This window comes from Bufo bufo, chromosome 5 (assembly GCF_905171765.1).
Source record: "Bufo bufo chromosome 5, aBufBuf1.1, whole genome shotgun sequence".
In the NCBI taxonomy this organism is placed as follows: domain Eukaryota; kingdom Metazoa; phylum Chordata; class Amphibia; order Anura; family Bufonidae; genus Bufo; species Bufo bufo.
Window position 1 is genome coordinate 47,226,220 of NC_053393.1, and position 20,977 is coordinate 47,247,196.

Genomic DNA, 20,977 nt, shown 5'->3' on the forward strand with positions numbered 1-20,977 from the left:
ATATTAAATTTGTCTTATTAATTTCACACTTTTCAGATCAAGAAAGACATGTACCCAAACACCATCTGCTAATGCAGCCAGTTTCTCAGGCTAAGTAAAATGGTCTTCACATCTATGGGCACTAGCTCCAACATACAACTGATTTCTGTGAAAATACTAAATCCTAATTTAAAGACTTGAGGTTGATTCCTTTTTCTCCCCAAAATAAGCCAGCCCCAAAGTCGGCCCTTGTTATCTTTGGCACAACCCACCACTGAATGAATTTGTTGACTCTATCTTGGTCTCTAAGTAGAATGTAGGATTGGATAGATCCAGAGAGATCATGAGAAGAATAAGCTGTGGTGAAGCTAGAGGCTCAAATATGAAGGGTTCTCCTCAAATTGTGAAGTATGACTTCTCATTTGACCTGACCCAAAACCTCGAAAAGACTTTCCATTCTACAAACCTCCATTGTTCTCTTACCTCAATCAAAAAGTGGTAGATAGCTAGATGCAATGGATTTTGTACATGGACGCAAGTAGGGTGAGGCTAATGCTGTTTGAGATTCCTGAGGCAGTTGTCACCAATATCATGAGGGGCCAAGTGCCTGAGCACCTTGTCTATTTAGCTTATTATAACCCTTGTCTATTACTACACACATATTTCAGGACTCACAAAAGAAAGGACATATGCAATTACCTTTGGTCTCAGAGTACGTATTGATCAAAAATGGATAAAATTACTATTTCAATTTACGTAAACAATTTCCATGAACAGTGCATTACATTATGTACAATGTATTGTAGACAATGCTTGATGACTGTCCCACCACAAAATTATGAGTACCTACTCATTGAGTCCACTTAGACATCCTGAAGATTTTTTAGAGATTTGGATGGTCTTTTCTGAATACTTCTGGCTATGCGGCTAATCCCAGGTGACCTCACCTCCTCCGAATCTTCCCCTTGGACCGGTGTAAACTCTGGTATGAATTCTGGTTGATGGTAACCAACGTGAGAGTAGGAGGCAGGGTAGGGCACTTGGTATCCACCATAAGGATCTTCATTGTCGTCATCATCGTAAGGACTTTCTGGGCCATAGGATTCAGGGCTGCCTTGGCCAGGCTCACCGCCATATCCACCTTGACCCGCCACCACCATGAGTGTATAAATGATTAAATACATATACAAAAGGGCATAAACATACAAATATGGGGGTATAAACATGGTAACAGGGCCTAGATGCTATACATGAGTTAAAATACTGTATCTTTATTTACAACATGGAACGATTAATAGAAACAAGACGAAAAGTTAAAGTTGAAGACTTTAACTAGGAAACCGTCACCAGGAACGTGTAATCAACCAAAGACATTTACATCAATGAAGTGAATAATGTCACAGTATCTTGGTTTCTTTTAGCTCTGGGCAAGCCTTCAGTATATCAGGCTGTCCCGAGCAAGGTACATTGGCTTATGTGACAATGCTTGATATGCAGCTAATAGAAACGGTAGGAGAGGCCTCCATGGAACATTATCCTCTCCTCTTCATCACTTAGTGATTGTTTTTTTTTTATGACAAGTTCATTACTGTCTATTTTTTATTGGTCAAACGGACTATATTTTCCATTGGTGGCTTGGAGCCAACTGGCAAAGCAGAGTCGTAGCGCTATTGGTCGTAATCTTCAAGGCTGGTAGTCATTGTAAGGTATTAAGCCTTCTCATTGGATATGTGTAAAATTGTGTAAGACGAGACATTCGGAGAGACAAATGAATAAAAGAGAAAAAAAACACAAACGTCAGTACATAAATATCATTACACCAAGAGAAAAATGCCAACCGACACTCAACAAGAACGCACAAACAGAATGTCCTACGTTGGCATGTTTTGGGTGGAACGTATCAGTTGTGGTGCATGGGATCTGTCATTGTAGTCTTAATGCCAATATATTTTGGGGCACCTTGATTTAGTGAATCTTGGGGTATACAGTAACCATTTTATCACGTGGCCCCACTCCAACAGCAACCACTTGAGATGCTGTTGAGATGGTAGGATTTCCCATCACGTTTCTCAGTGGAAGTACAATACACATGGTCAGGATTGGACTAGAATACCCTCTTGTGGGCCAGGCTCTGAAACAATAATGAGCCTAATTATGCGTGGGGGGGGGGGGGTTCCGAAATAACTCCACTTGTGTCCATGGGTTGTGTATGGTAATGCCGCTCAGTCCCACCCAAGTGAATAGAACTAATTTATATCTCATATTACAACCCTGCTCCATTCACTTTAAAGAGGCAAGCTTCCTGGTAAGAAAGCAAAAGTCTGTTTGTGTTAAACTCATCAAACAGTAACAGATTACCAATACACAAACACACTCAACGCAGACAAAACGTCACAAACACACAATGACAAGGACATGCAAATCTGAGTTTGCAGTGTCATGTTTTTAGTTAATATGTGACATTTTGTGGAAATACTGAAGTGCAAACCTATATTACATCCATCAAAACCAGTCAGGTAACTAGTACAGAGCCTACTTCCTATTACCATATACCCAATATCAGTGAGTATGAAATTCACAGACATATTGGGGGAGATTTACTAAGCAAATTATGAAAAAGTGGAGTACACTGAGATGGACCTTTCATAGCCATAGAGGCTAATGACTATGATTGCTCACAATTACTGGTGGATTGTGCAATATATTTTATAAGTTTTTCTGGAGGGAGAAATTTAAATAAGAGCAGAATGGGTTATAAGAAGTATTAGTCACCTCACCAATCTCTGGCCCCAACATCCTGCTTTCAGCTGGACACAGAAAAAGGCCAATTACCAGTCCAAATTATGACCCTTCCAATACTCATTTCCAACTGCATTGTTTGTGATAGGTAGCTGCCTCTATGTGATACACTTTGTAATCTTTTGGATTATTGGATATGTATTCTATTATTGTCAAGAGATTATCACACCATCTTTTGCATATATGTTACTTGACCTTCTATATGGACGTCCTTATGTTGGTCTTATTTTCTGGCATTTTTGCGAGGATCCTTGATCTTGCCAGGGATCAGGGTCAGTTTCTATAGGCATGTTAATCTTGTCTACCTGCTTTGTTCATATCCATTGAAAATCATGTACAACAAAACATTAGAGCTCACCATATCCAGCACACGAAGAAGCATCGCAGTAACCTGGGGGCCCAGGTGGTCCCATAGGACCAAGATTTCCTTGTGGGCCTGGCAATCCACGTTGTCCCGGTGGCCCAGAAGGTCCTTGGCTTCCTGTCCTTCCTTCTCCTGGGGGTCCTGTTGGAGAATGGTTCTAAATGTAGTATTTGTAGCAGCATTCATGAAGTAAATTAAATATTTCCTTTCCTAGAACTAAAGGTCGATAGACTAAAGTCAGCATTTAATGAAAATCTGGAATATATAAAGTTATAGGAATAAAGTTCCATAGGAAAAAAGTTAAAAGAATTCTACAGATTTTATAACCTGTGGGATGTAATAATGTATAGAAGGATTTCTAAATCTTGGCAATATCACATTTTCCCTTTTGGCATTTTGGCCACTAGACTACCTGGCACATCCTGAAGAATATTATATACATTTCAATGACAGATTTTCCCAACAATGAACTTTTGTCCCATTGATTGTTTTTACCTGAAGGTCCCTGGGGACCACGTGGGCCTTGAGTTCCAACTCCTGGGTTGCCTCTTTCTCCCTTTTCACCAGATAGACCTATAGGGAGATGATTAAAAATTAGACATTTTTCTAGTTTACCCTCAATGTGGCCCAAGTTGTAGAAAACTGCAAACTGACCACAATGTCATAGGCAAGGAAGCCCAAGTCAACCAGGTCACCTGCTGCCACAGTTTGCACTAAAGTCACCATGTAACAAGGGTCAAAAGTAAAACAAATTCATGCTCAAGAAATCTTGTGATCAGTGTCAGACTGGGGTTCCTTGTGCCAACCAGTGGAAATTATTCTCAGGGCCCAAACCCCATGTGAACAATAAAGTCTAATCGATTATGATTCAAAGATATAGACTCTAGTGGCAAGTTATTGGCTCCAAAAACATCTCCAAAACTTTTTTTTCCAGGACCTCTGGTGGGCCAGTCTGACACTGGTTGTGATGCCCTCAATTCAGCCCAACCAGTAGCCACACTTATTTTTACTGCCTTTCAAGTGCACAATGCAGATGCTTACTAGATTATACCTCCAACAGTATCCTGCAAGTTCTGAAAAGTATGGGGGAATATTTTTGAGATGGAGGTTTTAAGGTGGATTTAGATGCCAAATAATTGGGTGGATTATACGCTCGTTCCTGTGAATCTGTCCATCTAAAGATGCATCCGATCACCTGATGAATGAGCATAAGGGTCCATTCACACGTCCGTTGTTTCTTTCCTGATCTGTTCCGTTTTTTGCGGAACAGATCTGGACCAGATCTGTACCCATTCATTTTCAATGGGTCCTGGAAAAAAATCAGACATTGAGCTGTCTGATTTTTTTCAGGACCCATTGAAAATGAATGGGTACAGATCTGGTCCAGATCTGTTCAGCAAAAAACGGAACAGATCAGGAAAGAAACAACGGACGTGTGAATGGACCCTAACACTCGCTCATCATAGAAGCATATCACCATATCTTTCTCTAGACAGTGGCAAAAGAATTGGTAGGAGGCATTACATACCATAGTGTTATTTATTAGCAGAATCGTCGGGGCTGTGTGTGAGGAACTATGTTTTAAGCAGGGGGGCAATACGGGAGAACATAGCTCCTTGACTGCAGTGCTTTCTTGGGAGAGGTAAGTGCTTTATGGTCTCATTGGACGAGATTCTGTCTGCCCACAGAAAGTGAATAGACCTGAGCCGCAGATGGATGAGGAAAGAAGCTAAAAAGGCTTGAAATTACACTGAAGATTAGCTGATGAGCTGTTTTTGCATTGATATACTTAAAATTTATGGAGGGTTAATTCGTGAGATAACCCATTGAACTGTAATAAAGCTGAGCTGCTATACCAGACACAGCCCATTGACTGGTGTGGTGTCGTTTTTGCAAGAAGTTATGATTTTCAGTGACTTTTCATGTATTGAGACATGCTAATTAAAATTAAAACTTTGGATCACTTCTACAGTGAGTTCACCTAGGTTCTGGCATAAATTGCGCTAAAAGGTAGCGTAATTTGGTGCATCTACGTTTAGAGATATTATCTGATCCTAGCCTGACAAGGGGCGTGCCTTCTCAGGAAAGGGAGTGCAGCCTTATATGTGACACTTAGCACCAAAACTGATCCACCTAAAATCTTTCTTGAACTAAGCCAACCAAAGTTGGTATAAAGTTGGACAAAAGTGTCTATGCCTGCACCACATTTATCATCCAGCCTGAGCCACTGTGATAAATGTGGAGCATGTCTAGACAACTGGTCTAAGTTTATGTCAACTACAGGATTAGTAAATCTACCCCACTGTTTCCATCAATGAACATTGTGTGGTAATTAAATAGGCATTATTCTGTAGTTAAAGGGAACCCTACTTTTTTAATGTAGTGACATTCCTTGTAATGTAGTGAGTCAATGAGCATATACAGGCACCTATTGGTCTACAGTTATCAGGACTGGTACCTCTGGTACCAGGCCGCATTCCTAAAGATTGGGGTAACTTTACATGCGTACTGCACACTGAAGATTTTTAGGAGAGGCCGGGAAGCTAGAAAGTATAAACTTCTATGTATGTAACAAAGGCCTCAGTTCCAAAACACACATCATCAGGGTAAAATCATGTCTTGTGACTACCACCTCTTTTTGTGTCATATGGGCGTTGATCAGATGTTATGTTGGGAACTAGTCAATGTGGAGCTTGCTCATTTGTTCACTGGCTTGGTTACTGTTACTTACTTTACTCTGTATGTTATCTTTTGTATACATACTTTATCATAGTTTAGTAAACTCCTTATGCACTGAAACCTTGTCAAGCCTATCCTATTCCTGTATCCCAGAATTCACTGTAAAACAGCAGCGTAAAAATGCCAGTTGCAAATGAAAAACCCACAATGGATTTTAAAAAGTCACAAAACCTTGTTTCGAGACTTTTAAATACCAGGAAACTAGTGTGGGGGAAATGATAAATTCTCCTCAGAGTTTTTAAAATCCATTCCAAAATTAACAATGTATCTTAATTTTTTATCTTTTACATCTGCAGCAACATGATAATCACTTTGCTCAAAACTACCTCCTCAGGGATAGGATTAAGGAAACTATCAGGTCTGAACAAATCTGCTCCCAGTGACATAAACATGCATGCTCAGATCAGCTCAGCGAGACCTCTTTGCAGCACCTTATCTCCCAAGAAAAAAAGAATTAAGCATGTTGAAATTGAGCAGCCCAATCCTTATCTCAACCAACATCTGCTGTCAGGCGGTCCTGCTGAAATCACACTTTTAAGAAGTCTATAGACAATCACTCTAAATCTTGACCTGCAATCATTATGGGGGGAATTTATCACGCCATGCACTCCAGAACTCTGACTTTAAAAAGTCTCAACATTTCATGACTTTCTGGGCTTATTTACATTATAAGAAAATTGCTACTTTTTGCATTTTTACACCACTCACTCCAGTTTTGAAAAATGGGTGGGAGCGTGGGTGTGGTGGGCTATGTTAATTGGCTTCACTCAAGATTTATCACTGCAACTTTTTTAATAAAGAAAAGTCCCACTAGAAAAGTCGCAAACCCACTCCTGAGAAAAGTGTTATGCTTAAAGGTGTTCTAAATTTAACAAACACTGGGAAGATTTATCAAAAGTGGTGTAAAGGAAAACAGACATAGGCTACATTCACACGTCCATGGTGTATTGCGGGTCCGCAACACACCAGCCCGTCACCCCCATAGAAATGCCTATTCTTGTCCGCAAGCTGCGGACAAGAATAGGACATGCTCTATCTTTTTTGCGGCGCTGCGGACCCAAAATCGGGGCTGCGCTCCGCAATTGCGGCTGCAGACAGCACACTGTGTGCTGTCCGCATCCATTCCGTCCCCATAGAGAATGAATGGGTTCGCACCCTTTCCGCAAAATTGCGGAAAGGATGCGGACCCATTTTGCGGACTTGTGAATGGAGCGTTAGGCCTCATGCACACGACCGTTTTTTTTTACGGTCCGCAAAAACGGGGTCCGTAGGTCCGTGATCCGTGACCGTTTTTTCGTCCGTGGGTCTTCCTTGATTTTTGGAGGATCCACGGATCGTTTTGGTGTCCGCCAGGCCGTGCGGAGCCAAACGGATCCGTCCTGAATTACAATGCAAGTCAATGGGGACGGATCCGTTTGACGTTGACACAATATGGTGCAATTGCAAACGGATCCGTCCCCCATTGACTTTCAATGTAAAGTCAGGAGTCCCTTTTATACCATCGGATCGGAGTTTTCTCCAATCCGATGGTATATTTTAACTTGAAGCGTCCCCATCACCATGGGAACGCCTCTATGATAGAATATACTGTCGGATATGAGTTAGATCGTGAAACTCAAATCCGACAGTATATTCTAACACAGAGGTGTTCCCATGGTGATGGGGACGCTTCAGGTTAGAATATACTAAAAGAACTGTGTACATGACTGCCCCCTGCTGCCTGGCAGGTGCTGCCAGGCAGCAGGGGGCAGACCCCCCCCCTGTTTTTAACTCTTTGTTGTCCAGTGCGGCCGGCCCCCCTCCCTCCCCTGTAGTTAACTCATTGGTGGCCAGTGGGCCCCCTCTCCCTCCCCTGTAGTTAACTCATTGGTGGCCAGTGGGCCCCCTCTCCCTCCCCTGTAGTTAACTCTTTGTTGTCCAGTGCGGCCGGCCCCCCCTCCCTCCCCTGTAGTTAACTCGTTGGTGGCCAGTGGGCCCTCCCCCCTCCCTCCCCCTCCTAATTAAAATCTCCCCCCCCATCATTGGTCGCAGCGGAGAGTACCGATCGAAGTCCCAGTTTAATCGCTGGTGCTCCGATCGGTAACCATGGCAACCAGGACGCTACTGCAGTCCCGGTTGCCATGGTTACTTAGCAATTTGTAGAAGCATTATACTTACCTGCGCGCTGCGATTTCTGTGTCCGGCCGGGAGCTCCACAGGTCTGTGCGGCGCATTGCTTAATGATCTGTCACTTACCAGTAGGAGGAGCTCCCGGCCGGACACAGACATCGCAGCAGGTAAGTATAATGCTTCTACAAATTGCTAAGTAACCATGGCAACCGGGACTGCAGTAGCGTCCTGGTTGCCATGGTTACCGATCGGAGCCCCAGCGATTAAACTGGGACTCCGATCGGTACTCTCCGCTTCCAGCAATGATAGGGGGGGGAGATTTTAATTAGGAGGGGGAGGGAGGAGGGAGGGCCCACTGGCCACCAACGAGTTAACTACAGGGGAGGGAGAGGGGGCCGGCCACACTGGACAACAAAGAGTTAACTACATGGGAGGGAGGGGGGCCCACTGGCCACCAATGAGTTAACTACAGGGGAGGGAGGGGGGGGGCGGCTGTACTGGCCACCAATGTGTTAGCTACAGGGGGGGGGCCTGCCCCCTGCTGCCCCCTGCTGCCTGGCAGCACCTGCCAGGCAGCAGGGGGCAGTCATGTACACAGTTCTTTTAGTATATTCTAACCTGAAGCGTCCCCATCACCATGGGAACGCCTCTGTGTTAGAATATACTGTCGGATCTGAGTTTTCACTAAGTGAAAACTCAGCTCTGAAAAAGCTTTTATGCAGACGGATCTTCGGATCCGTCTGTATGAAAGTAACCTACGGCCACGGATCACGGACACGGATGCCAATCTTGTGTGCATCCGTGTTCTTTCACGGACCCCATGACTTGAATGGGTCCGTGAACCGTTGTCCGTCAAAAAAATAGGACAGGTCATATTTTTTTTGACGGACAGGATACACGGATCACGGTCTCAGCTGCAAAACGGTGCATTTTTCGATTTTTCCACGGACCCATTGAAAGTCAATGGGTCCGCGAAAAAAAACGGAAACAGCACAACGGTCGTGTGCATGAGGCCTTAATTGCCCAGTGCAAGCAATCAGATTCCACCTTTTATTTTTCAGAGCTCCTTTGGAAAATGAAATAATTAATCTGATTGGTTGCTTTGGGCAACTAAGCCAGTTTCCCTTTGCACCAGTTTTGACAAATTCCCCCCAATGCATGAGATTTGATAAATTTTGTGTAAAGTATGCTAACGCAGACTCATGCAAAAAACTGGCTTCAAATGTTCCCGTTCTGAAATCAAATTTGTTCTTTTTTCAATTAGAACGAAAGCTGGCTGACTTTTCAGCCCCCTGCTTGTTCAGGGTCTGTGGACAATTTAGAAGATACAGCAGGCACTTGAAATTGAAATTTAAAGGAAATCTGTGACTAGCTTCTTCCCTATCAAACTGATTGCATACATTTGACACATAGCTGTTGTTCACCTGATTAGAACACAGTTTTTCTTTTGTTGATGTGAGGCTCAATTCCTGATTTATGATGCTTTTTCTTAATATGCAAATTAAGCTTTTGGTGCAAAGAGGGCATTACCTTTGCTCTTGCTGCACCCATCCTCCACTCATTTCTTTGGCCAGCTCTTCCCTGGCTGCTTTGACACTCCCTGGTTCTGTCAATCAAAGCAGCCAGAGAGGGGCTGGAGACAGAAAGTAACAAAGCTTGGATGCATCGAGAGCAATGGTGACGCCCTCATTGCACCAAACGTCTAATTTGCATATAAGGTATAAAGTATCATAACTCGGGAACGGCACCTCGGATCAACAACAGAAAAACAGCGTTTTAACCATGTGAACCCCAGCTATGTGTCTATGCAGACACTTTGATAGGGAGGTTGTTGATGACAGGTTTCCTTTAATAACAAATGTTTCTCCCCATGTCTAGCATTAGTATATGGTATGTTAAAGAATATTTCTGGGGTGTGTCTGTCAGCACATTATTGATGGATTTAAAGTCGCAAGTGGCAGAATTTTAGATTCTGGACGTGGCTGGAGAAAGGTAATATCAGTACAACATAGATAAAGTAATGTATTTGAAAAGTTAGTCAGCATTACATACAGTTTCACCATCGGAAGGCTATGCCCATTCCTACCTCCCCCAATCTGTCTTGACACAGCCATATTTTTGGCTAGAAACAATGTAGAAATTACCTCTTTCTCCTGGCGGTCCAGGGCTTCCAGGATTGCCAGGAAATCCTGCTCGTCCAGGTGATCCCTGTTCTCCAGGTTGTCCTGCAGGACCTTGTCGGCCCGGTTCCCCTGGTGGTCCCTGAATGCTCCTAACTGATACAGACTGACTTGGTATTTGGTTCAGAAGTGAATTGAATCTTGACATATGACCTACAAAAAAAATGCACAAAGGTTAAACCATCTTGTGGTATCCTGCTCTGGTACTTCACAGGTTGTATTACTTTCAGTGGGGGTTCTTGTATTCGTGAGAGTAGTTTCATCTTGACTCTAGAGGTACGTAAAAGAATCTGTTCCTTTGGGCTAATTGCACATGGGAGAACATTTGTCCAAATACAATTGTCCTTCTTCTGAGTATGTGGCCCAACTAGTAAGAATTTTCAAGGTAAATTTTGCATGAATTATGACTTGGAATTACATAAAATTTGTTTCTGGCCTCAAAATATGTTTCTGGTCTCACAGTACAGGCAAGGACATGTCACTTGTCCGAGCCTTCTTCAGTTTGAACCGTCAATGCTAAACCTTGCAAGTGGAAATACTAAAAACTTGCCTGAGATTTCACCATGAGTACAGACACTATCGATTCACATTCTCAGGATCTGATACTCATTGAGTGGCGTTCATTCATGAATCATCAATTCCCCATGGAGCTGAGCTAATGTTTTTAAGGCATACTTAACCTTTCAACAAAGTTTGCATTAATCAGTAGTACAGTAGGTGTACACGAGGAACAACACTATTTCTGGCCTCTATATGACTTGTATCTGGCATTTTTTAGCAGTTTTTCTCTGTGCATGCTGAATGTATAGTTTGCAGTTATCCCAGACATGGTGGGTGAATACTAGCTTCCATCCACTGCACACAGAAAGTAGAGGAGAATCTGCTTCATAACTTTATCTTACTCAGTCAGAATCAGCTGCAAGATCACGGAGGACAGTACAGAAAGGCAATGATCTCTATGGTTGCGAATAGAGTACATCTCAGCCCATGTAGCTGCAGCAGTCTGTGTGTGTCTCACTCATCTCCTGCTCACTCCTTCCCCCTCCCCGCTCCATAGCCTTGTATTCACATGTGTAATATGATTCTTCTGTGGAGCTGATCCATCTTGGACAGGTTTAAAGAGGTTGTGTCACCCTTGACATTGGTGGGATATCATTAGGATATGCCACCAAAGTGAAATAGGGGCAAATACCACCTCTGGAACCCACTCCTATCTAGAGATCAGGGCCCCCAAAGTGAAGGAGAGCACACCGTGCATCGGAGTTCTGAAAATAGCCAAGTTAGTGTGCTCTCCTATTTTTCGGAAGTCCCATGAAAATTAATGGAGAGTGCACCACACAAGAGCGGCCACCACTCCATTTATCTCTATGGGACTTCCAGAAAAAGTCGAGCGAGTGCTCAGCTAATTTTGGTAAGTAAGTCCCATAGTAATACAGTAATTGAGGGCGACCGTGCATGTGCATCTGCTCTCTGTTCACTTTGAAGGTCCCATTCTGGAGATAAGAGTGGTTCCCAGATGTGAGACCTGCAACTATCTGACATTGATGACATACCCTAAGGATATGCCACCAATTTCTTAGGTGAGACAACCCCTTTAAGACTTTTTCAAAGTGAAAAACGATTAGCAAGGAAGGAGGGAGAGATAAAGAATTGATAACATGAGAACTAGACATTTCTATCTGATAAAACATATTACAAAGTTTCTTGTGGTGGCTTGTACTATTGATTTATGCTAAGTTGTGTGAAAAGTTAGTTAACATTTAAGTAGCAGTTTAGATACTCACTCTGGATGATCTGCTCACACACTTGCCGAGCAATGACACGCACCATGTTCTGGGACTGGGTATCTCCCTGTTGTAAGACAAAAACAAGGAGCAATGTCTCTGTTCTCGAGAATATGATAAGGAATACATAGCATTATTCAAGTAGGGTGGTGATGCTACATTGTTTAGATGTAAAGACTTGTATAGGTTTTGAAATAATATTTACTGAAGAAAGTAAATAAAAATAAAAAAGTAAACACCATACATCATAAAAACCTCCAAGAATGCACCTATATTTTGGTTCCCGTGTTAGTCTCCTTGGCTTGATAGTTTATAGCATGAGTCCACATGATTTATTTGTACAACTTTGTCATACATCCTTGTTCCTAAGATCCTTTTTGGACAGCCGACAACCTTTATTTATGAACCTTAAAGGGGTTCTCTGGAAGTGATTTAAAATGGCTGCAACCAACCTGTCCTAAAAAGTGAACAGGACTGGCTGTCTCCATTTGCACAGCTGCCTAGGGGGGTGATGGATCAGGGCCTCATTACACACTATGCTCTGGCACTTGCACATACTAAACATTGGTGAGTGTTCCTGTCAGGCTGCTCAGCCATGATTTCATATCATAGGCAGGATCACATCATTACCATCTATTGTAGATCACTGTAGTATAGATGGAAATGATGTGATCCTGTTTATGATATGCCATCATGACTGAGCTGCCTGACAGGAACACTCAGTTATATGTGGTATACACAAGTGCCATAACGTAGTGTTTAGTGAGACCCCATCCCCTCACTCCACCTAGGCAGCTCTGCAAGTGGAGGCCACCAGTGCAGCTCACATTCTAGGACAGGTTGCTTGTGGCCATTTTAAATCATTCCCAGAGAATCCCTTCAAGGAACATATTCTATTATTTACACTGATCAGCCATAACATTCAAACCACTGGGAAATATTGGAGCTGGACATGGTGTGATGCTCTGAGCAATGTGCAGCTGGGAAACTTTGGGTTCTGGCATTTATGTGTTTGTTACTTTGACATGTGTCACCATACTTGTCAACTCTCTTGAAATGTCTGGGAGGCTCTGGGGAAAAATTGAGACCTCCTGGAAGACTGCAGCACTCCATGAGTTTTAACTGTATGAGATGCTGGGATGCTGCATCATCAGACTCAGTCCAGCGCCCAAACATGCATTCAGAGTGGACAGGGTGTTATACGAAAGGTGGCCAAACACCACCCAAAAAGTGTGGTTTATGTGCCCAGGGAGCCTGGTCTGGGTTGTTTAATGCTTAAAAGAATCCTGGCATAAGTTGACCAGTAGGCAACTTACAGTGCAACCCTTCAGGTATTCCCTAAGGGCAGTGGCTTCTGCCACACCACAATAATTGTCCAGGAATGGTCCGACGAACATGACAAAGAGTTCAAGGTGCTGATTTGGTGACTTGCCCTCCAAATCCTCCAGATCTCAATCTGATCGTCATCCGTGGGACGTGTCGGCAAAACAAGTTTGATCTATGAAACTTACTGGACCTAAAGGATCTACTGCTAACATTTGCTAACGTCTTGGTGCTGGATAGCATGGACCTTCAGAGGTCTTGTGGAGTCCATGCTTTGGTGGGTCAGAGTTCTACACAATAGTAGGCAGGTGGTGAGGAAATGACATGGATGACAAATACTGGAATTACTTACTCTTTCTCCTCTTTCTCCTTTTTGGCCTGGAGAACCCTAAAATAAAAAGAAAACAAATGATTATTCGTTTCTGCATTGTATTTGTAATAGTTGGAGCTTCAGTTTTCTGATAAAGAGCTTCACATCTCTTCATAGACAGCAGAAATTCTGGATTTTATTTATAGCATTCAAAGGTGTATCATGCTTGCAGCTCCTTAACAGACAATTTTTTTGGAATTACACCTACCGTATATGTCTCTTAAAGGTTACTTCTACATTCAATGTCATTTTGGGTGAGGAGGGGGGTAGCCAATTGTTAAATGCTATAAGTGCCATATGTAGTGCCTAGAAGTGAAGGGGGTCTGGGCAGAAGACCTGACACAATGACATTGCATAATGATCCTGAGGTTGTATCGATCTCTACAAGACAGATAATCCTTAGGCAGCTGTAGATGTGTATTAGATGCAGTTTATACAGAAACCGTGTGCCTAACTTGTGTGTTTTTGGAAACTTTTTGCCTTTTGAAAAAGCATTTTGTCTCCATGCCGACTGAGTGGGCGGACACTTTCTGGTGTTTTGCTAGTGGTGTCCTCAATACTATAAGCCAATCAGATGTTATTTCATTTCCGCGGCCCATCCCCTCTCACAGCATGCGGTCTCACAGACACAGAGGGAAAGAAACTGCAGCTGCATCTCCCTCCTCATCCTCCTCCGTCAAGAACCTATTACTGATGGAATTACAGGCTGCTAGAAGAGGAGAAGATTCAACTTTCACAAGTAGAATAGATGATAGAAGTTATGTAGAGTCACATCTACTAGTTAATTAAAAAGAAGATAGATATGCTTTACATTGTATATTTCCTGTCACTAATACAGTACGAATTTCATTTGCATGCAGATTTACATCTCATGAGCCTGTAGCTAAATATTGCCTTGTAGTAAGAACTTGTTCGAAATGCATAAGCGTCTTTTTTTTTACCAAGGTTGGGATGTTTTTTAGAAGATAAATTAGTAGATTTTATTGAGTGCTGGAGCCCATTTTTATTTGATATATTGCCTTGTGCCTTAGGGCATATTTACATGTGCTTTCCTCCAAAATGACCCTATTCAGATGAAATAAAATTAAAAAATTTCTGAAACAAATCTTCCACATGGGAATAGACCCTGAGACTCCGTCCATCACATCTTAAAGGATATACGGTTTTAAAATGTTTATCTGCAGCCTCTGACTCCCCAGCATCAATGAACATATTAATACCTATTATTTTCATATAAATGTACATGGTTCAGAGTATTCACATGTAATCAATCCTGTTTGCAGAGACCCTTCCTTTAGGGTGGCCTAGGCACAGGCCTACTGTGCCTATAGGTGACTCTGGCTCTGTCCATAAAAAAAAAGAATCCTTGCAAACGGAATTGCTGTGTAATATAAAGCTGCCCATACGCATAAGGTTTTCATCGGCCACAATGAAGACGATCAGTCATCTGTACCAAGGCATAACAAAATAAACTGGCCAATCATGGAGTCAGTTAAAAAAATGTAATCCTTGGGGCGTGGGCAAAGTGGCAAACAATCGGCCAATATTTTTAAACCTGACGGATCACATTCAGGGGGCAGGGCTTAATAGGATGGCGCTAAAGGCACAGTACACTGCAATGCAAAAGCACTGCAGTGTACATATGGTACAAGAGGGCAAATGATTTTTAATATCTAAAATATTAATTTTTTTACATTATTTATACCGCTCACTTGTAAAAAGAAACAAGTACAGGAGTATAGCTATAGAGGAAACAGGGGGCAGAGACACTATAAGAAACGGACAGAGCGGCTGCCGGGCCTGGTCTGAAAGAGCGATCTTGCATAGCCACCGAAGTGGAGGTTGCATGGGAGGAGGAGGGTGCGAAGAAGTTACTAGGGGGGCCACGTTAAATTTGCTGTGGGGCCCAATCATTTCTGGTTATGCCACTGAACAAATACAATGTTTTTCGGACACCTCGCTTAACCCCAAAAAAGTGAAGTAAAAAGTGATCAGAAATTCATACATACCCCATAATGTATTGCATTTTTTTTAAAGCAGTAAAACATAACGAAAACTATATACCTGTGTCGCCGCAGTCATACTGACCGGCAGATTAAAGACCGCGCATCATATTTACCGCATAGTGAACAATACTAACATTGGCGGAATTGCAGGACTTTTTTTTATTTTTTATTCCACCCGACAAACTATTTTTAGCAAGTTTATCACCACATTATGTGGAATGTTAAATGGTGCCAGTAAAAATATCACTTATCTGCCAAAACTAACGCAGCTTGGTAATAAAGGGGTTAAAATACCAGCCCTGCCGCCGTCTTTGTATGATTTAGCACACATCGTGCTAGTTTGTATTATTTTTTTCCGATTATTATTATGAATGTTGTGCGTTGCACATTTCATAAACAGCAGTTGCTTCGTGTCATGGGATCGTCTTCTGGAATATTTCACTGAGAATAGTTATCCCAACAAGATGTCATTGAAATATCAATAGAAATATCCCAAGGAGCCGGCAGCTGGACTCTCTCAGCACAGACGTCTTATAAGTTCAGGGGAAGGAATTTACAATGATCTCGTAATATCATAATGTTCTAGTCAGCGGGGGTTTATGATTGGATATTACACATAGAAAGCATTTCCTAATTATAACCTATGTCTATGCAACCATTTATTGCTCCGACGCATCTAAAACATAAAATCATCACGAAAAAAAAAATCATCAACCGTTTCATGTATACAGCTCCTATGCAGACTGATGTGTCTCCATGGTAACAGACTACAAACAACCCCTGTGGAGTCTGAGCTCGCTGTCCCCTCCTTCTTGCTCACAAACCCACAGTAAGAAGTAGAGCACATATAGGAGTGACTGCAGGACTAGACTACGAAGGGTTTGTTTGTAGTCTGTAACCATGGAAACACATAGGTCTGTTAAGGAGCTGTATACACAAAAAGCTAGGAGATAATTTTCAAAGCTGAGTTGTTGTTTAACATGGCCTTGGGGTGGGAAAGGAACTTATGATGTGAGAGGTGGCTGTAAGATCAGTATTAGAAAAGTACAATCACATATTCGCCAATACGTATTTACAATGTTATGACAAATCCACAGGATCTGCCGTCCCGACCTATCAGGAGAACAGGGGCCCCCATTTTGGCAGGTGCTATAACTCCCATAGACTCCTATAGAATGAGGTGTTCATGTGTGCGACCACTTCTTGAAGGGGTTGTGCCAAGTTTAGAACAAGTCCACGGTATAAGGGCTAATAAACTGATTGCTGGGGGTCTGACTGCTGGGACCACCATGGACTCCACTGATCTGATGGAGTGGCAGGTCGGGCATGCACCCTGCCTCTCCATTCATTCTATACTGTTCTTAGCTATCTCTGGCCATCCCATATAGAATGAATGGAGTACTAAGGCTCACGTCCAAGATGCCGCTCCATCAGATCAGGGGAACGGGACCCCTTTCACGGAATCGGTGGGTGCCGAAGTAGTCGGACCCCCAGCAATCAGTTAGTTAGCCCTTATCCTGTGGACTTCTAAACTTGGCACAACCCCTTCAAGAAGTGGTCGCACATGAACGCCTCATTCTATAGGAGTCTATGGGAGTTATAGCACCTGCCAAAATGGGGGCCCCTGTTCTCCTGATAGGTCGGGACTGCAGATCCTGTGGATATGTCATAACATTGTAAATACGTATTGGCGAATATGTGATTGTACTTTTCTAATACTGATCTCACAGCCACCTCTCACATCATAAGTTCCTTTCCCACCCCAAGGCCACGTCCGCCTCCATCACCATTTTTGTTATTGCTCCAATTTTCATCCAGTAGTCGGACCCCCAGCAATCAGTTAGTTATTGATAGCCATTATCATTTCTAAACTTGGCCCAACCCCTTTAAGTCCGTCTGCTGCTGGAAGTCAGGGGGCCCGTGTTCTCTCAATAGGTGGGGACGGGCCCCCTGATGACATTTTTGCCACATCTTGATATATATGTTGTCATGACAACCTTTGTCTATCAGTTATTCCTGACCTGTCACGTATATAATCTACTGTCACACCCTGCAGTTAATCTGATTATAGATGAAATGTTGTTTCTCGGGGTCGTTATCCTGCACAGACCCCCAGGGCAGCACTAAAACAGCGGAATGTGACAGCTGAGTGCGGGGACAGTGTTCAGATGTGTCACCCCATGGTTATGTCAGGGCAGCTTCCCGGCGGGCGCCTCCCAGTGCGCAGCTCCAGGTATTTCAGAACTGCTCAGACTTTGCTGAAGCTGGAAAAACACGGCCACGTTTGTTATTCTGCAGCCCTCAGACTATAGCGCGGAGAGGGTCCTATCACCACGAAGCGCTCCGGTCCCTCACACACGTCTCTTTGTAATCTGGAACGTTGCTTTGAATGTAGGCAGAATAGTTTATGTCACTACTGGAGGAGTTATACGTTCCTGAGGCTAAAAGGGGTTTTCTCATCTTTCCATTACTAAGGTGAGATGTGACACAGTCCGGACCACCAGTCGGCCGGGGAACAGCGGAGCATGCCGCCACTCGCTGTTTTAGTAGTTCCCATTGCGGTGCGTCTTAGTAAAGGCGAAATAAGACGCCCCCTTTAAATATCGCTGTCTTATCCTTAGGGCTCCCGATGATCAGCTGTGTGAAGGGGTCACCACCGCGCTTGGATGAGTACGCCAAGCTCAATCCTATTCAAGAAACTGGTACTGAGCTGCAGAAAGGACTAGAGATTAGTGTTGATCGGGAATATTCTAATCGCAAATTTTTATCGCGAATATTGGCACTTTGAGAATTCGCTAATATCTAGAATATAGTGCTACATCTTCATAATCGAGAATATTCTAGATTTTTTTTCATCAGTACCCATGATCCCTCACTGCTTCTTGCTTGCGGGCCAATGAGAAGGCTGCAATATCTTTGACTTTAGGAGTAGTGTTGATCGCGAATTTTCGTATCGCGAAATTTTTTATCGCGAGTTTTCCGATTGCCGATTTTCACAATCAAGAAAATAATGACTGGAGATCACGAATTCGGGGAATATATGACAAATATTCGCCCAAATATTCGCGAAATAATGCAAATTCGAATATTGCCCCTGCCGCTCATCACTGCTAGAGATGAGCAAATCTTCCAAGATTCAGTTCCTCGCACCAACCTATACCGGCCCCGATGGGTAACCACTGTGCACATTACTATAGAATCTACACACCAACATTACCAGTGCACAGCATACAATTAATCAAAGTATATATTCTTTATAAATTTCATATCAAACACAATATAAAATCCGCAGCAGTGGCATATACAAAGAAAAGAGCCACACTATATATGTCACATGAATTGTATGTAGAATAGTTCCCACCCTTAGGCTTCATTCACACGTCTGTGCTCAAATCCGTGAGCAGGTGGTCAGTGATGCATCAGTGAAGCTGTCTGTGAAAGATCCGTGTGTCCGTTTTTTGCTGTCCGTGTTTCACTGACACTGAACAGCTGAAAAATAATTTTCAATGAATCTCTTTTTAATGATCCGTGAAACACAGATGCAACACGGATGGCATCTGTGGTTTTCACGGACCCATAGACTTTAATGGGCGTAATGGATCCGTGAACACGGACAAAATAGAGCACGCATCCATGCTAAAAAAACGGACCCACGGACTGTGCTAAAACACTGATGTGTGAATACACACATTAAAATGAATGGGGACGTGTGCTGTCCGTGGAGAACACTGACGTGTGAATGAGGGTTTAAAGGGTATTAAACAGTCACATTCATTCCAGCATACTGCAGACCCATCTATATAAGGCCTCTTTCACATGGGCGTTGCGGGAAAAGGTACGGGTGCGTTGTGGGAACATGCGCGATTTTTCTGCGCTAGTGCAGAACATTGTAATGCGTTTTGCACTCGCGTGAGAAAAATCGGCATGTTTGGTACCCAAACCCGAACTTCTTCACAGAAGTTCGGGCTTGGGTTAGGTGCTGTGTAGATTGTATTATTTTCCCTTGTAACATGGTTATAAGTGAAAATAATAGCATTCTGAATACAGAATACATAGTAGAATAGTGCTGGAGGGGGTAAAAAAATAAAAATAAATTATTTAACTCACCTTAATCCACTTGCTCACGCAGCCGGCATCTCTTCTGTCTTCTTTTTTGCTGTGTGCAGGAAAAGTACCTGTGGTGACGTCACTCCGGTCATCACATGGTCCGTCACATGATCCATCACCATGGTAAAAGATCATGTGATGGACCATGTGATGACCGGAGGGACATCACCACAGGTCCTTTTCCTGCACACAGCAAAAAAGAAGACAGACGAGATGCCGGGCTGCGCGATCAAGTGGATTAAGGTGAGTTAAATTATTATTATTTTTTTTTTAACCCCTCCAGCGCTATTGTACTATGAATTCCGTATTAAGAATGCTATTATTTTTCCTTATAACCATGTTATAAGGGAAAATAATAATGATCGGGTCTCCATCCCGATCGTCTCCTAGCAACCGTGCGTGAAAATCGCACCGCATCCGCACTTGCTTGTGGATGCTTGCGATTTTCACGCAACCCCATTCACTTCTATGGGGCCTGCGTTGCGTGATAAACGCACAATATAGAACATGCTGCGATTTTCATGCAACGCACAAGTGATGTGTGAAAATCACCGCTCATGTGCACAGCCCCATAGAAATGAATGGGTCCGGATTCAGTGCGGGTGCAATGCGTTCACCTCACACATCGCATCCGCGCGGAAATCTCGCCTGTGTGAAAGGGGCCTAACAGTTGATAAAGAAAAGGGGGGAAGGAACATAGTAGATGATCAAGATGAATGGTATCAAAGTTCCTAGTGCAATAAATAGCATGTAAAAATCATCAGGGAATACGTGAAAAGATTATTATACGGACCAATGTGGCTCAGACCCCAACGCACGTTTCGCAAGTTGCTTCTATCTCATATCTATCTAATCCTCTGTCTGTCTTTTATATTGCAGTTAGCACCTATGACCCTCAGTGTATGATCCTGGGATTTATGTAAGATATTCATATCTGACATTACAGTTCCGTTCACCAAGTTCCAGCGGTTTTCTCGTATTTCTGCGATTTCCTCTCTTGATAGTACAGTACTAGACTCAGATAGCAGATAACACAGCTCACATACCGGGGTTCCTGAATCTCCCTGAGGTCCTGTGCTGCCTGGAACACCGGGGGATCCTGGGTTGCCTGGTGCACCCTACAATAAAAATGACCAAATCTTAGATTTTATATATCTTCCATATGGCAGTGAATCTTTTATGTATTGCACTTCTATGTAAAGTCACAGAGGACATCT

The 20,977-nt window shown here is 43.0% G+C and overlaps 1 protein-coding gene across 2 annotated transcripts in view; it reads right to left on the reverse strand.

Annotated features, from left to right (window-relative positions):
• Positions 1 to 205: 205 nt before the first annotated feature.
• COL14A1 (collagen type XIV alpha 1 chain) overlaps positions 206 to 20,977 on the reverse strand; it is a 191,832-nt gene continuing 171,060 nt past the window's right edge. For both annotated transcript variants that reach the window (XM_040432003.1, XM_040432000.1), the window contains 7 exons: positions 20,807 to 20,878; positions 13,630 to 13,665; positions 11,955 to 12,021; positions 10,135 to 10,323; positions 3,638 to 3,715; positions 3,137 to 3,283; positions 206 to 1,694 (listed from right to left, as the gene is read on the reverse strand). In XM_040432003.1, coding sequence (XP_040287937.1) covers positions 1,663 to 1,694; positions 3,137 to 3,283; positions 3,638 to 3,715; positions 10,135 to 10,323; positions 11,955 to 12,021; positions 13,630 to 13,665; positions 20,807 to 20,878 — 621 coding nt within the window. In that variant the 3' untranslated portion in view covers positions 206 to 1,662. The remainder of the gene's footprint in view (positions 1,695 to 3,136; positions 3,284 to 3,637; positions 3,716 to 10,134; positions 10,324 to 11,954; positions 12,022 to 13,629; positions 13,666 to 20,806; positions 20,879 to 20,977) is intronic.